We start from the raw sequence: 18,126 nt of genomic DNA on the forward strand, positions 1-18,126 counted from the left end.
GCAGGATCCACTATGATATCATCTGCTACGGTCATGCCGGAAATTGAGGAATGGACGTCGGTTCCAGAGAGTCGTCGTATGTTGGCCAAGACGATGGAAAAGGGAGTGGAACTGTTAACAGTATTAGTAAATGAAAGCCACCTAGCTTTTTTTGCTATCGCGAAGAATGCGGTGACACTGCACACCCAACTATTTATAAGAATAATGGTTCGCCGTCGTAGGACGACGGTTAAAAAGGAGGGGAGCAAGTTCTGCATACGAAATGCGTCGCTGCACGCCTCAGTTCACCAAGGCACCGGGACACGGTGCGGTAAAGGTCGAATGCGAGGAATGGAACGTTCTGCGGCGGTAAGAATAACATTTGTAAGGTATTCTCCCTGGTCATTATAACTGGGGAAATGCTGTTCGTCGAAGGTCGCCAGGGAGGATTAAAGCCTTTAGTCGGCCTTAGAAAGCTGCCAATGGGGTTTACACATAGATGGGGTAGGAGACAGCACACGGGTAGCACACAGGGAATAATCGCTCGAGTATGCATCAGAGAGAACAGACCACTCGATACGACTGGCAAGCTAGGCCGTGCAGAACAAGAGGTCCAAATGGGAATAGGTGGGCGTGCTATCAGAAAGGAACATGGCATATTAAGGCAGATGAGCATCAGTTGACTGAGAAGGTCAGACAAGGGGGCATCGTCGGATAGGTTCTGCAAGAGCTGCAAATTGGGTGGTTTGCATCAAAGTCACCGAGTAGCAAAAAGGGGCGAAGGATTTGGCCAATAAGCTGGAGGAAGTCTGCTCGGTAACACTGAATGACGGACGGATGTAGACATTACAAAGAGAAAAGGTGAAGCAAGGAAGGAAATTGCGGGCTGCAGAAGCTTGCAGCCGTGTGTTCAGTGAGATGGTTTGAGTATGAGCGTCATTCCGGATGAGCATCATGACTACCTCGTGAGATGGAATGCCGTCTTTGGGGAGGGGGGGGGGGGGGGGCGGATGGTCAGAGTGGACTGGAGAGAAATTCGAGAAGTCAAAGTAGTCGTGAGGACGCAATTTTGTTTCCTGGAGGCAGGAAACAAGTGCTATTCCAAGAGCAACCATAATTCCTCCTTGTTAGATCTAATGGCACGAACGTTCTACTGGAGGAAAGTCATGATGGGGAAAGGGGAGGAGGGAAAAATGAGGTGCTGTCATCACGAAGACTCGTTGCTACAAGCGCAGAGACTGGAAGATCCTGTTCCATTGGATCTACAGAGGCGTCGACACTCTCACTGCATCACTCGCAGTTTTCTGGGCAGAATAACTGTCGGCGGTGCGCACTGGCGAAATGAAGGTTGGAGTAGTGAGGGTATCACGCAGCTACCCAGCTGAAGAGGATCTCCGAGTCGGGGAAGGAGATCGTTTGCTTCGTTTGATATCTTGGAACTTTTGCGTTTGTCACATGAAAATGCAGATGTTTGTTGATTGGAGAGACGTAAAAACGCGGGAGTAATCCTTCTGTATTTTTAAGTCTGCCGGTTGTGTAGCAGGCAATTTTGCCGCCGATGACTTGTTGCACACCTGGAGGAGGAGAAGGGGAGGCTATTGAGCGATTTTAAAACCGCAGTGCTGAATTAGAAGTCGCAAGTCTGTATGGCCACGTCCGTATTGTAAGTGATATAACGCAGCGACAGGGGAGGCTCGTTTTCCTTCACTCGGATTTCCTGGACGGCCCTCTTATCGAAATACGCGGTACATTCTAGGGACGAGGCTGCATGGTCGTCATTGCAATTGAGACAGCGGAAGAAGGAGGCGGGCAATCGCCCTCGTGAACATCCGTACGACAAGTAACACATTTGGTCGTGTTTAGACAGGACATTCGAGTTTGGTTGTAATGTTGACAATGGCAGCAACGCAACGGTTTTGAAATGCACAGTTGGACCATCATGACTTCATAGCCCTCTTTGATTTTCGATGGAAGCACTACTTTATGAAACGTGTGAGGAAGAATGCGTGTAAGCGCTAAGGTTGCATCAAACCTATTTCATTACTCGATGGACTGCGGTGATGAACTGATCAGAGAGGTAATCTTGGATTTTTCCCTCGGTCAGACCATGGAGCACCCTGGTGTAAATAGGACCACTTGAAGAATTCAGAGTTCGATGGGCATTAACACGAACGGGATAGCCGTGGAGGAGCTGCAAGCAGTTATAGGGCTTGATAATCACAATTGGTCTCCAAAAGCAAAGCGCAATTACGTAAACGAGAACAGTGTTGTACAGGGCCTCGAACTGCATCAACACGTTTCTGAATAATGAACGGATTAAGCGTAGCAAATGACTGATCTTCTCCAGTGTGTGCTACCACGAGGAGACAGAGAACGAAGAAAGAAAGAAAGAAAGAAAGAAAGAAAAACACAGAAACTAATAGGTAATACGTCGAAGCCATTTACTGGGGAACACGCAATATAATAAGAAAGAATAAAGCCTCAAGATAAACTCTGGACTGCTGTACTGCATGAAACGATTGTTGCAGATAAAAAGAAGAGAACCAGATTGCTAATTACCAGGGAAACGCCTTCAGGCATTGGTGCAGGAAATACACATCATTTCCAGACGCGGGCTCGACTCCAGTCCATCACCAATAGAGAACTCTGACAATGCCAGGTATTGGTGCTGGCGAAGCGTCAGAAACATCATTGAACAAACGTCGGCCGAAGATATGCAGACGAAAGCAAACAGTCAGTACGTCAGCAAGGGCCATGTGAACAACAACTTTATTCTACTACTAGCTGAATACCCAGCGTTGCCCCGGTTTGTATTTCCTCCATTCTCCTATTTGTCCGTCTCATCCTTCCCCCTCTTTCTCCATCTCCTCCTCTCCCACTTTCTATCCATTTGCTCCTCCCATTTCTATGTGTCCATCACTTCCTCTTTTCCTCTTCCCTTTCTGTGTTCCTCTGCCTCTCCCTCTCTCAATCCAACTGTTCCCGTCCCCTCCTCCTTCCCCCTTCTAAATCAATCTCTTCCTCTCCCTCTATTCCGTCCTCACGCAGTCTGTCCATCTCCTTCTCCTCCTTTTCTCTATGCGTCTCCTCCCACTCCTCTCTTCATTCACCTGCTCCTCTTTCCTTTCTCTCTCCGTTTCCTCTTCCCCTTGTCTTGGTCCAATTCCTCCTCCCCATTTCCCTCCATCTCCCTCTGTCTGCCTCTTCCATTATCTGTCCATTTCCTCCTTTACTTCTCTCTGTCCATCTCCTCGCCCCCTTCCCCATCTATGTCCATATCTTCCTCCTCCATCCTCCTCTTTTCATTCTTTGTCCATCTCTTCTTTTCTCTCTGTGGATCTCACACATTTCATTCCAATTTCCCTCTCCCTCGCTCAGTACATCTCATACTCCTTCCCCCTCTCTATCTGTCAATCTCCTCCAGCGTCCTTCAATCACCACGTTATCGCCACACCCCACAGTATTTCTTTCCATACAGTAAGCAGTATGTGTACCAAGTTTGGTTGAAATTGATCGCCGGCCACGGTGGTCTGGCGGTTCTAGGCGCGCAGTCCGGAACCGCGCGACAGCTACGGTCGCAGGTTCGAATCCTGCCTCGGGCATGGATGTGTGTATTGTCCTTAGGTTAGTTAGGTTTAAGTAGTTCTAAGTTCTAGGGGACTGATGACCACAGTAGTTAAGTCCCTTAGTGCTCAGAGCCATTTGAACCATTTTTTTAAAAATTGATCCAAACGTTTAGGTGGAGCTTATTAGCAGTGGGTGTGGCAGCCCACGCACATGTCATATATTAAATATATATTTGACATGTTACCCACATAGTTCACCACCATCTCTAGCGAATTACCTTCTCCAGATTCGATTTCACGCAGGTCAATGTTTGTGACGTTATTTTTCCTGAACTATGAGTCGTAAAACGATATAATTTTGTACGTACATTCAGCAGCATATGTGGGTACCGCCTGCGACCTATGTCGCGAATATAATAAGTAATAAGGAAGTAATAAGTTCAAACGTCATGCCTGATTAGGCAGTTTTACTTCACGAATGGTGAAAACGTGGTTTACGATAAACTATTTTTTCCTTTCATCATTTTGTTGGAGTTGTCAACGATAAAGAGTTTTGTAAAGGTTTGAAATTATGTGCAAAGTTTGTTACAGGTCACTAGGTGACCTCGTTCTCAAATATTGGATGAGTAACACTTCTGTTGCCCACCATCCCCACCTCTTTGATAATTAGGTGACTCTTACCCCCTTTCCCCCACGCGATTCTTTCCAGACAGTAAATGACATGTTTACCAAGTTTGGCTGAAATAGGTCCAGTGGTGTAGGAGGAGATGTGGAACATACGTAACCATATGTTTGCTTCTGAAATATGCATGGATTCAGTTTAAAATCTTCCGTTTCCCGTAGGGTCGACAGTTCCGATACGAGCGTGAAACGGCAAACGCGGCAGCTGGCCGTACTCACCGTCTCGATTTCGTCGGCGTTGACGAGCGGCCCTGATGTGAAGGCGTCTGCGCGGTGCCCGAAGACGACGAGCGCGGAGGTGAGCGCGCGCAGCCCGTCCAGGCAGGAGAGGTGGCCGGCGGGCGGCGAGGGGCGCTCCGTCAGCTGCCGCCAGCCGGACAACACCGACAGCGACGCCGTCCACGGCTCGGCTGCACAGCACCGACTGTTACTAGCGGCCGTGGGCTAGACCACTAATTACGAGTAATACACTACTGGCCATTAAAATTGCTACACCAAGGAGAAATGCAGATGGTAAACGGGTGTTCATTGGACAAATATATTATACTGGAACAGATATGCGATTCCATTTTCACGCAATTTTGGTGCACAGATCCTGAGAAATCAGTACCCAGAACAACCACCTCTGGCCGTAATAACGGCCTTGATACGCCTGGGCATTGAGTCAAACAGAGCTTGGATGGCGTGTACAGGTACAGCTGCCCATGCAGCTTCAACACGATACCAAAGTTCATCAAGAGTAGTGACTGGCGTACTGTGACGAGCCAGTTGCTCGGCCACCATTGAACAGACGCTTTCAATTGGTGAGAGATATGGAGAATGTGCTGGCCAGAGCAGCAGTCGAACATTTTCTGTATCCAGAAAGGCCCGTACAGGACCTGCAACATGTGGTCGTGCACTATCCTGCTGAAATGTAGGGTTTCGCAGGGATCGAATGAAGGGTAGAGCCACGGGTCGTAACACATCTGAAATGTAACGTCCACTGTTCAAAGTGCCGTCATTGTGAACAAGAGGTGACCGAGACGTGTAACCAATGGCACCCCATACCATCACGCCGGATGATACGCCAGTATGGCGATGACGAAAACACACTACCAGTGTGCGTTCACCGCGATGTCGCCAAACACGGATTCGACTATCATGATGCTAAAAACAGAACCTGGATTCATCCGAAACAATGACGTTTTGCCACACGTGCACCCAGGTTCGTCTTTGAGTACACCAACGCAGGCGCTCCTGTCTGTGATGCATCGTCAAGGGTAACCGCAGCCATGGTCTCCGAGCTGATGGTCCGTCCTGCTGCAAACGTCGTCGAACTGTTCGTGCAGATAGTTGTTGTCTTGCAAACATCCCCATGTGTTGACTCAGGCATCGAGACGTGGCTGCACGATCCGTTACAGTCATGCGGATAAGATGCCTGTCATCTCGACTGCTAGTAATACGAGGCCGTTGGGATCCAGCACGGCGTTCCGTATTACCCTCCTGAACCCACCGATTCCATATTCTCCTAACAGCCATTGGATCTTGACCAACGTGAGCAGCAATGTCGCGATACGATAAACCGCAATCGCGATAGGCTACAATCCGACCTTTATCAAAGTCGGAAACGAGATGGTACGCATTTCTCCTCCTTACACGAGGCATCACAACAACGTGTCACCAGGCAACGCCGGTCAACTGCTGTTTGTGTATGAGAAATCGGTTGGAAACTTTCCTCATGGCAGCACGTTGTAGGTGTTGCCACCGGCGCCAACCTTGTGTGAATGCTCTGAAAAGCTAATCATTTGCATATCACAGCATCTTCTTCCTGGCGGTTAAATTTCCCGTCTGTAGCATGCCATCTTCGTGGTGTAGCAATTTTAATGGCCAGTAGTATGGCTTACAAGTTCCAAGCAGGTAACTCTGTCCCACAGGGCAACGGACCCTAATGAGTACAGGACACGAAGTTACGCCCTGGCGTGTACTTCCGCCAGAAATTCGAAAACTAAATAGTTATATTTCCATCATATATTCATTATCTTTTAATCTATAGCGTGGTATAATCATTATCAAAGTGTTAGTGCAATGAATCACAGAAATGTAACAAACGAGATAAACAGTTAAAGATCGATTATTTGCAACAAGTGGAGGTAAGGCCAGGGTTGAACTAAGTAAGTGAAACAGTTCGATGCCTTCAAACTCCACAGAACAAAATCCCGCAAATCACTTTAATTAGGTGGGTGAACACGGAGCTCTGATAAGTTGAGAGCAAAAAGAAAGAAAGTGCATTATACAGAAAGCAACAGAAGAGTTAGTAAATGATATTTTCCAAAGAATTATTAAGTTGTTCTCGGAAAATAGATTCTCTCAAAATTTTGGAGAAAAAAGAAACGAAAACGCTACATTCAGTTCTGTAAAAATACAGTCATACCAACAGTAGCCGTTGCAAACGAGCAGTAGTCGGTAAGTAGGGTGGAATGCAAGAAATATTTGGGTGTACATACTGACGAAAACTTGAACTCGAAGGAAATAACCGGCCGGTGTGGCCGAGCGGCTTTAGGCGCTTCAGTCTAGAACCGCGCGACCGCTCCGGTCGCAGGTTCTCATCCTGCCTCGGGCATGGATGTGTGTGGTATCCTTAGGTTAGTTAGGTTTAAGTAGTTCTAAGTTCTAGGGGACTGATGACCTCAGATGTTAAGTTCCATAGTGCTCAGAGCCATTTGAACAATTTTTTTTTTTTTTAAAGGAATTGTTAGTGAACTTCTCAAAGAATGAAGTTCAGCTAATTTTCTCATCGTATAACTGCTAATTTTGGAAAGAAATGTATCAACCTCCGGACATATTTTGCATATTTGCACTCAATAATATCGTACAGAATCATTTTATGAGGTAGCTCATCACTTAGAAATAAAGTTCCCAGTGCACAGAAGCGAGTACTAAGAATACTTTGTGGTGTTTACCCACAATAGTCAAGTAAGTACCTCTTCAAGGAACTAGGCATTTTCACTCTCCCGTCACAACACAGATTTTGCTAATGAAATTCGCCATAAATTACTCAATACAGTTTGGGAACACAGATGTACATACCTACAACGTTGGAGAGGAAATTTCTATGTCTGACAGGTGGCGAAGATGGACAGATCGTTTTGTTCTACTGACTGATTTCTACTTAAAAATTGGCAGGCAGTTATATATATAATATATATTTATAAATGATATTTTCCAAAGGATGATTAAGTGGTTCTCGGAAAGTGGATATACATAAATATATATCCTGGTTTTTAAATGTAGTTGCATAGCTAGGAATAAAATGATAAAGTGTTAACGGTAATCATGTATGCATATCCTGTGAATGAACCCATTCAACATCATCTTGGTAAAGGAATCGTCCAAATGATTTTCTGATAAATCTGTTGCAAATATAGTAGCAAAGATGTAAAAAATTTAAATGCCATGACGTCATCCCTAAAGCGACAGTTTTACTGCATCTTCAGCGAAAATGTAGTAAGTAATAAAATTTTTCCCTTTCATTTTTTCTTCTGGGTTGTAAGCGAAAAAGTTTGAAATTATACGTAAGATTTTTTTGCAAGTTACGAAGTGTTCTCGTTCTCAAATACTGGATGAATAAAATCTAGGTTTTCGCGTGTCGTGGCCTGGACTCCTTTCTCACGCCCATCCCCACCCTTTTGACAGGTAGAAAGTTCTTATCCCCTCAGTGATTCTGTCCGGAAAATAAGTGATATGTGTACTAAATTCGTTTGAAATCGGTCCAGTGGTTTCGCAGGAGATGTGGAAGATACATAAATATATACACACAAACATACAGTTGTATAATAATTATCTACGGATATGTTTTTTTCATGATTCCATTTTGACGAAATAAAGGTTATACGGTGCACAAAGTTAGTATACTCACGTCACTTGCAAAACCCCCCAGAAATTTGTATAGAACTTTGGAGTTTACTGTGTTCAAACAGACGGAGAGACACAAAAGTTGTAATGAAACTTTACATCTCGATATCTTATGAAACTGCGTCTCGATATCTTTTTCCTGTGCCATAATTTTGATGAAGTAAGGCCTATACGATGCTCCAAATTACGCTCAAGTTGTCTGTGAGAACTGCATGAAAATTCGTTTGGTAGTTTTGAAGATTAGCGTATTCAAAGACAGACAGACACGACTGTTTGACTGATTTAGTGATCATATAATTAAACATTAGGGACCGAGAGAAAACATCATACAACCGATTCTCTGTCCCCTAAAATCCTAGGAATACTGGTATTTGAAACTTAGTAGTTTTCTCCAGTGTGTCCTACTGTTTCTGGCGAAGAAAACGGTTGAATAAACTTTCGTTAACTTTCCCTCACGGTGTCTTATAAAGTTGTTTGTGCGATATAGTCATTTGTTAAATTTAATACGGTAATTTTCATCCGGTGTTCCTTGCAGTTTCTAGAGAAATATTTCCGTAAAATCTTTCGCTCACTGTGTTTAGTTTCGTTGAGTATTTCAGTGGACGCTGGAATTTGTGGTTTTAGTCAAGAAATTGGGTGACATTTTTGTGGTATTGGTATTAGTTATGGTTTAGTGATATTAATAGAAGTAATTGCTTTCTTACTGGAGAGCGAAATTCGAGATCGCTGTTGTTAGTTCTTTAAATTGTTGTACGGTGGTAACCGATCTTTGGTAACGTCGATGTTTAGTTTATTCAGTAACTGTTAACATTTTACCGTGAGTGAGAATCGTAGGCTTTGTTGTAGTCTTGTGAGTGGTGGGTTATGATGTGAGATTTGTTGAAAGTATTTTCACTGCGGGAATGCAGTGGGGAAGCCAGTGGGCATTCTAACAAGATCCTCTCTCTGAAATGCAGAGTTTTTAGCAGAAAGAAGTTAATATAGGAGCAGGAGTATAAGGTCTGTGCCTTCAGGTGCAGTTACAAAACGCAAAGGAGGAACTGGTTCGTATGAGGAGAGAGAAGGGTGCCGGGGAGTGGGAATTGGCAGCTGATAAGAAGGCTGCTAGAAGGAGGAGATTTTCCGATAGTTGTAATTTGAGTATCGTATATAGATTTGTCCAGCTATCAGAGTACAGCGAAGAGGAGTCTCTTCTAGCAGTAAATGTAAGAAACATGCAGCAGACCCAGCAGTTAAGGCCCATGAAACAGTTTCACTTTCAAATAGAAAAAAAGAAGATTCGGCTGTTAGGTAGTTCACATAGCAGTGATGTAAACTGGCAATTGCGGGAACTGTTGGGGACAGAGTACCACGTCAGCATGCCGCAGACCTTAATAATTAAGGGCCATAAAGCAGTTGCAGTTTCAAATACAAAAAAGAAGGGTCTGCTATTAGGTAGTTCACGTGGCAGAGATGCACACCAGCAGTTACAGGAACTTTGGAGACTGAGTACCAGATCAAAAGCATTGTGAAGCCTAGTGCAGGGTTGGCTCAGGTGATAGTTAATTTAGGGGAGTTATGTAGGAATTTTACGAAAGAGGATCAGGTAGTGGTTGTACGTAGATCTTGGAATATCTTGATAGGAACGGGGAGTATGATGTAGGTGATGATCTGGAAAAGATAGCTACTCAAACTGGCGGCACAAATGTGCACTTCGTGCAATTGTTCCAGCGTTTTGATCGGCGTCAACGTAACGCTGCTGTTTATCATGTTAACATGGGGTTTGAGAAAGCAGTGATGGCGGAGACCATAGCTTACATTGCAGTGGTGCCAGTAGAGTGTATCAGTAGATGGCGTTTCACTATGCATGGCCTGCACCCCAATACACTATGTGATCAAAAGTATCCGGACACACACAAAAACAAACAGTTTTCGTATTAGGTGCATTGTGCTGCCACCTACTACCAAGTACTCCATATTAGCGACCTCAGTGGTCATTATACAGAGTGACAGGGCAGAATGGGGAGCTCCGCGGAACTCACGGACTTCGAACATGGTCAGGGGACTGGGTGACACTTGTGTCATACGTCTGTACGTGAGATTTCCACTCTCCTAAACATCCTTAGGTCCACGGTTTCCGATGTGATAGTGCAGTGAAAACGTGAAGGGACACGTACAGTACAAAAGTGTACAGGCAAACTTCGTCTGTTGACTGACAGAGACCGCTGATATTTGAAGAGGGTGGTAATGTGTAATAGGTAGACATCTACCCAGACAATCACGCATGAATTCCAAACTGCATCGGGTCCACTGCAAGTTCTGTGACAGTTAAACGGGAGGTGAGAAAACTTGGATCACATAGTCGAGCGGCTGCTCATAAGCCACACCTCACGCCGGTAAATGCCAAACGACGCCTCGCTTGGTGTAAGGAGCGTAAACACTCGACGATTGAACAATTGAAAAGCGATGAGTGGATGACGAATCACGGTATACAATGTGGCGATCCGATGGCAGGGTGGAGGTATGGCGAATGCCCGGTGAACGTCATCTGCCAGCCCACAGTAAAATTCGGAGGCGGTGGTGTTATGGTGTGGTGTTTTTCTTGGAGGGGGCTTGCACCCCTTGTTTTTTTGCGTGGAACTATCACGGTACAGGTCTAAATTGATGTTTTAAACACCTTCTTGCTTCCCACTTTTGAAGAGCAATTCGGGGATGGCGATTGCATCTTTCAACACACCTGTTCAATATGTACGGCCTGTAGCGGAGTGGTTGCACGACAATAAAATCCCTATAATGAACTGGCCTGCACAGAGTCCTGACCTGAATTCTATAGAGCACCTCTGGAATGTTTTGAAACGCCGACTTCGTGGCAGGCATCACCAACCGACAACGATACCTCTTCTCAGTGCAGCACTCCGTGAAGAATGGGCTGGCATTCCTCAAGAAACCTTCCACCATCTGCTTGAACGTATGCCTGCGAGAGCGGAAGCTGTCACCAAGGCTAAGGGTGGGCCAACACCGCATTGAATTCCAGCATTACCGATGGAGGGCGCCACGAACTTGTAAATTATTTTCGGTGTGGTGTCCGGATACTTTTGATCACATAGTGTAGGTATGGAAAGTGGGGGGGAGGGGTTGGCAAATCTTATAGGTGACAGTATGGTAGGCACTAGTGGGATCACTCATTGGAAAATTCCTGTAGTAGTTGGTCTTAGAGCTGCACCGTTTTTAGATCTAAGTCAGCTGACAGGTATCTCTACTTACAGGAAGTCTCTCTAACAAAGGAAGCACCTTCAGAGAAAGTCAGCCAGCTAAGAACTAAAGAAAGTTGCATATTTCATCAAAGTGTAAGAGGTATAAGAGATAAACTGCTTATAGATGTTGACTATGACATTACAGGTATATCAGAGCACCACTTAAATACTGCGATAATTCAGAAGCTTCCTTTACTAGGACATAGATTACATGGCTGTTTTTCAATAAGTTCGTGGCAGACTGGGGAAATGACAATGTACGTAAAACACAGTATTCCATTTGAGCCCCTATATGTATCAAAGCACCGCACTTAACGGGTATTTGAATTTTGTGCAGGGATTTTTGAATTCAGTGAAACTAAACTTTCAATTATGGTTATTTACAGGTCCCCTAACTCTGGCTTCTGTGCTCAAGATAGAGGGGTTCTTGGTTAATTTTTTATGCGGTATCCAACATTAGTTGTATTAAGTGACTGTGCAAGAAACAGGATGTTGGAAGATCTGCTAAATTCATTTAATCTGATTCAGACTGCACTTTTTCCAATCATTGTGCAGGGGAACATTAGCACAACTATAACCAGTATTTTTATTCATTCTTCATTACTAGATGGACATCCTGTTAATAAAAACGGTGATCGCCTTTCACACCATGACGTACGAATTTCTAAGGTGAAAGGTTTTTATACTCAAACAGTTGTTATATATAAGATGGACCAGAAGACAGAAGATGAAGCAGGAACTGGAAGAGATTAAGACCAACTTCAGGAAAAACAATAGCAGACACTTTTTCGGGAAATTCAAAAAGAGTCTGATTGGATACGAGGATAGAGAACTGTTTATAAAAGATAAGAAAGGGGAGCTGGCTGTCAGTGCGAAGGAGAACTGTCGGATTTTTGCAGAGCACTTTCACGACCTGCTGAACTGTGAACTACCTGAAGAAGAGCTGGAACTGGGGACTGCCCAGAAGAGTGAGAGAGCCACGCTCTCCAACCAGGGAGGAAGTCGCACATGCCATAAGCGATCTAAAGAATAATAAGGCAACTGGAGAAGATGGTATAGCAGCCGAGATGATAAAGTGCTGAGGCAACAAAGCAATAGACAACATGACCAACATAATTCACCAGATCTGGAGAACAAAGAAGTTGCCAGAATGATGCAAGAATGCAATTGCAGTACCAATACATATGAAGGGGGACAAGAAAGATGCAAACAACTACAGAGAAATATCGCTTCTAGAGGTCGGATACAAGGCGCTGTCAAAACTATTGCTCAAGAGAGTAGAAGAATAGGTAGAAATTACAGTTGGCGACTACCAAGCGGGATTCAGAAAGGAAAGAGGTTGTATAGAACAGATATTTATCCTGAAGCAACTGGTAGAACATAGGGCATTAAAAAACAAAAGGAGAATAATAACCTTCGTGGACTTCAGAAAGGCATACGACTCCATCAACAGACAGACTGTTGTTAGGATCATGAAGAACAGAGGACTTGATGGAAGTACACAAGAACTCATAAAAGAAATTCTGACAGACACAAAAGCAAGGGTGAGATTCAGAGGAGCACTGTCAGAAGAATTTGAGATCGAGACTGGTGTTAAACAGGAAGATGGATTGTCACAATTGTTGTTCAACATAGCACTGGACGAAGTGATCAGGCAGTGGAGAACAATAAACGAGGAAATGGGAATACCAAAGACCCATTTGGGGGAGAAAAAGGACAACAGGGCTCAAGTGGACTGCCCAGCCTTTGCAGACGACATAGCAATAGTGAGACGGAAGAAGATGCAAAGACACAACTCGACAACTTAAGTAAGGTAGCCAGAACGGTAGGACTGAGGATAGCATACAACAAGACAAAGACATTAAATACCACTTCAGACTGGGAAACACGGGAAGGCACTGTAGAAATGGTGGACAAATTTAAATACTGGGAGAATTTATAACAGGAAGGAACAGCAGCAAGGAAGGAATAACAGAGAGGGTAAAGAAGATGATGTTAGCCTTCTGCATGACGAGAGAGATATACAATAAAAAGAATATATTTACAGAGGCAAAGATAAGCCACTACAAGGCAGCGGTGAGGAATGCAGTATTATATGCTGCTGAGACGATGACACTAGGAAGAAATGCGGCAGAACAACTAGAGAAAGAAGAGAGAAAAATACTGAGAAAAATACTAGGTCCCAAAAGAGGTGGATCGAAATCTACATCTACATGACTACTCTGCAATTCACATTTAAGTGCTTGGCAGAGGGTTCATCGAACCACAATCATACTATCTCTCTACCATTCCACTCCCGAACAGCGCGCGGGAAAAACGAACACCTAAACCTTTCTGTTCGAGCTCTTATTTCTCTTATTTTATTTTGATGATCATTCCTACCTATGTAGGTTGGGCTCAACAAAATATTTTCGCATTCGGAAGAGAAAGTTGGTGACTGAAATTCCGTAAATAGATCTCGCCGCGACGAAAAACGTCTTTGCTTTAATGACTTCCATCCCAACTCGCGTATCATATCTGCCACACTCTCTCCCCTATTACGTGATAATACAAAACGAGCTGCCGTTTTTTGCCCCCTTTCGATGTCCTCCGTCAATCCCACCTGGTGAGGATCCCACACCGCGCAGCAATATTCAAACAGAGGACGAACGAGTGCAGTGTAAGCTGTCTCTTTAGTGGACTTGTTGCATCTTCTAAGTGTCCTGCCAATGAAGCGCAACCTTTGGCTCGCCTTCCCCACAATATTATCTATGTGGTCTTTCCAACTGAAGTTGTTAGTGGTTTCAACACCCAGGTAGTTAGTTGAATTGACAGTCTTGAGAATTGTACTATTTATCGAGTAATCGAATTCCAACGGATTTCTTTTGGAACTCATGTGGATCACCTCACACTTTTCGTTATTTAGCGTCAACTGCCACCTGCCACACCATATAGCAATCTTTTCTAAATCGCTTTGCAACTGATACTGGTCTTCGGATGACCTTATTAGATGGTAAATTACAGCATCATTTGCGAACAACCTAAGAGAACTGCTCAGATTGTCACCCAGGTCATTTATATAGATCAGGAACAGCAGAGGTCCCAGGACGCTTCTCTGGGGAACACCTGATATCACTTTTACTCGATGATTTGCCGTCTATTACTACGAACTGCGACCTTCCTGACAGGAAATCACGAATCCAGTCGCACAACTGAGATGATACCCCATAGGCCCGCAGCTTGATTCGAAGTCGCTTGTGAGGAACGGTGTCAAAAGCTTTCCGGAAATCCAGAAATACGGAATCAACCTGAGATCCCCTGTCGATAGCAGCCATTACCTCGTGCGAATAAAGAGCTAGCTGCGTTGCACAAGAACGATGTTTTCTGAAACCATGCTGATTACGTATCAATAGATCGTTCCCTTCGAGGTGATTCATAATGTTTGAATACAGTATATGCTCCAAAACCCTACTGCAAACCGACGTCAATGATATAGGTCTGTAGTTAGATGGATTACTCCTATTACCATTCTTAAACACTGGTGCGACCTGCGCAATTTTCCAATCTGCAGATACAGATCTATCGGTGAGTGAGCGGTTGTATATGATTGCTAAGTAGGGAGCTATTGTATCAGCGTAATCTGAAAGGAACCTAATCGGTATACAATCTGGACCTGAAGACTTGCCTGTATCAAGCGATTTGAGTTGCTTCGCAACTCCTAAGGTATCTACTTCTAAGAGACTCATGCTAGCAGCTGTTCGTGTTTCCTTCCCTGGTGAAGGAATTTCCGAAAACTGCGTTCAATAACTCCGCTTTAGCGGCACAGTCGTCGGTAACAGTACCATCGGCACTGCGCAGCGAAGGTATTGACTGCGTCTTGCCGCTTGTGTACTTTACATACGACCAGAATTTCTTCGGATTTTCTACCAAATTTCGAGACAATGTTTCGTTGTGGAACCTATTAAAGGCATCTCGCATTAAAGTCCGTGCCAAATTTCGCGCGTCTGTAAATTGTAGTGAATCTTCGGGATTTCGCGTTCTTCTGAACTTCGCATGCTTTTTCTGTTGCCTCTGCAACAGCGTTCGGACCTGTTTTGTGTACCATGTGGGATCAGTTCCATCTCTTACCAATTTATGAGGTATGAATCTCTCAATTGCTGTTGCTACTATATCTTTGAATTTGAGCCACATCTCGTTTACATTTGCATAGTCAGTTCGGAAGGAATGGAGATTTTCTATTAGGAAGGCTTGTAGTGACACTTTATCCGCTTTTTTAAATAGAATTATTTTACGTTTGTTTCTGGTGGATTTGGAAGAAACGGTATTGAGCCTAGCTGCAACGACCTTGTGATCACTAATCCCTGTATCAGTCATGATGCTGTCTATTAACTCTGGATTGTTTGTGGGTAAGAGGTCAAGTGTGTTTTCGCAACCATTTACAATTCGCGTGGGTTCGTGGACTAACTGCTCGAAATAATTTTCGGAGAAAGCATTTAGGACAATCTCGGAAGATGTTTTCTGCCTACCACCGGTTTTGAGCAAGTATTTTTGCCAACATATCGAGGGAAGGTTGAAGTCCCCACCAACTATAACCGTATGAGTGGGGTATTTATTTGTTACGAGACTCAAATGCGAAGAACTGTACCGGAACATGAGAAGAATATCCGGGGAAATCAGACTCGAAAGGGCAAGGTTTGCTGGACGTGTAGTTAGGATGATTATGGACAGAAAACATAGTAAACTTTCACGGAAAGTCCCTGTCCATGATTAGAATCTTGTTAAATTCATCATATATATATGTATTCTTTAATGTCGTTTCTTGTTAACAGACTCCTTTTATGTCGAACTATCACTTACTTTAGATACTGTTCTAATAGTAAAAATGTCAGCGTTAAGACTTTTAACAAGATTCTAAACATGGACTTTCCAGTTTCCTCGAAAGTTTACTATGTATCTAAACACCCAGAATTCACTAGAACGTGAGGGTCACATTATTGCTTTGCTTGGCTATCGGAAGCTCTGTGCACGATGGGTACCCCGGATGCTTACCCCGAACAGCGTACAGACTTGAAATTTGCCAGGAACTCCTCTCGTTTTACTAGAATGAAGATGACGCCTTTCTCCATTCCACTGTGACTGGAGATGCTTCTGATGAAGACGTTGAAAGAACTGCGAGACTGTGGTTGCGGAAACAAGAGTGTCGACTTCTTCCGTGACGGCTTCAGAAACTTGTTCACCGTTGGCAGAAATGTATCCAATTGGCTGGTGATTTTGTGGAAAAGTGAATATTGGTAATTAAAGATCACATTCTATGGATTATTTCTGCGGTTGAAATACTAACTTACTCCCAAGAATAAACAGCTTTCCCTCGGTTAATATTGGGTAGAAATCCAATCTGCATTTGGATCGCTTCTCCTTGATTCTCGTGCAGAAAGGCGTGCAATAGGCTGCTGCATCCACTTTCAGTGAGCTATCACAAGAATTCAAATATATTACCAGTATTCCATATGCTTTCAAATATAAACTGAAGAGTTTCCTCATGTGTCGCTCCTTCTATTCTGTAGAGGATTTCCTTGAAGAATAAAGATAATATCTATGTTGTACTGTTCACTGCGTTTATATGAACTTATAGCATGTAGTGTTTTTAGGATTCATAGACATTTTATTTTACGTATTATTAGTTTTCTGTTGTAATTTTATGTACTGATACGTTCTATGACCAAATAGGTTAGCTCCTCAATTTGGTCATACAGAACTAGACGGATAAAATAAAAAATAAACTGATAAATAAACATGGAACTGAGAATGTGATAGATGATCGGATGATAATATTTTTACTGGAACTGCCAGTTTTATCTTAAGCTCAAAGCTTTTTTAAATTTTCCTATAGAATTTGAAATGTATTTCGTGTCTGAATTATCTATATGAATACTTCGGTCTTTGATCCATTCATACAGGCAGCCTGCTTCATGATGTGTTTCTTCTTCCTTTTCTACCTTAACTTTAATTGGTGGTCTAGTGAATAAACGTGTTTTTAAGTGGTATGCCATGGTTGCAGTTATCTTGTGACGAACTGCGACGCCAGTGATGTGCGTAACGATCATGCTCCACAAGCCTCGTATTAGTGACCGTGTCATCCCATCCCATCAACGTAACTAATCTGCATTCGCCGCTAACCTCGTAAGCTCTGTTCTGTGAAGCGCGTCAACTAGCGAGAGCGATTGCTCTGGAATAGCCCGTTGGTACCTAGCGTTTGCCTTTCCACTTCAAGTTCGTTAAAGGTAAGCTGCTTGCAGATGTCTAGATCATCAGTCCAGTCATTTTCACTGCGGCCCACAGATGGAACGTGAGACAGATTAACATTAAATGCAACAATTTAGAGCTAGGCGCCACCAGCAGCTACGAATATTAATTGAAATTTCAAATTACTGCCGTCATAACTACTATACCTTCCACAAAGCATTTCCGAAAATTATATTTATACCACAAGGTCTATTTATTTCAGTAAGGCATGAATTTGTTGTAAGTACCGCTTTTGGATGTCTGTGGCATTGTCTGCCAACAGAAGGAAAAAGTAAACAATTATTTAGTACCAAACTCAATGCTACGTGGGTGTTCTGATTGCATAGATCAACAGCAATAGAAATGTAAACACCCTTTGGAGGTCACAGACTACTTTTCTACTCGTAATTATATTGCATACATTCGCAATAAACCTAACGATAAAATATGGTGCATTGGAAGCTAACAAGAACCGACAACATTGTAGAAGAAATGCCATTACTCAGCAAAAGACA

At 43.6% G+C, this 18,126-nt stretch overlaps 1 protein-coding gene across 1 annotated transcript in view; it reads right to left on the reverse strand.

The window, feature by feature from the left end:
- Window positions 1-18,126, reverse strand: part of LOC126413138 (O-acyltransferase like protein-like) — a 343,086-nt gene that overhangs the window by 104,924 nt on the left and 220,036 nt on the right. Inside the window, exon 5 of the mRNA XM_050083031.1 lies at window positions 4,446-4,636. Within this exon, the coding sequence (XP_049938988.1) occupies window positions 4,446-4,636 (191 nt within the window). The remainder of the gene's footprint in view (window positions 1-4,445; window positions 4,637-18,126) is intronic.

The sequence above is a fragment of the Schistocerca serialis genome, chromosome 7, assembly GCF_023864345.2.
Source record: "Schistocerca serialis cubense isolate TAMUIC-IGC-003099 chromosome 7, iqSchSeri2.2, whole genome shotgun sequence".
Lineage (NCBI taxonomy): Eukaryota > Metazoa > Arthropoda > Insecta > Orthoptera > Acrididae > Schistocerca > Schistocerca serialis.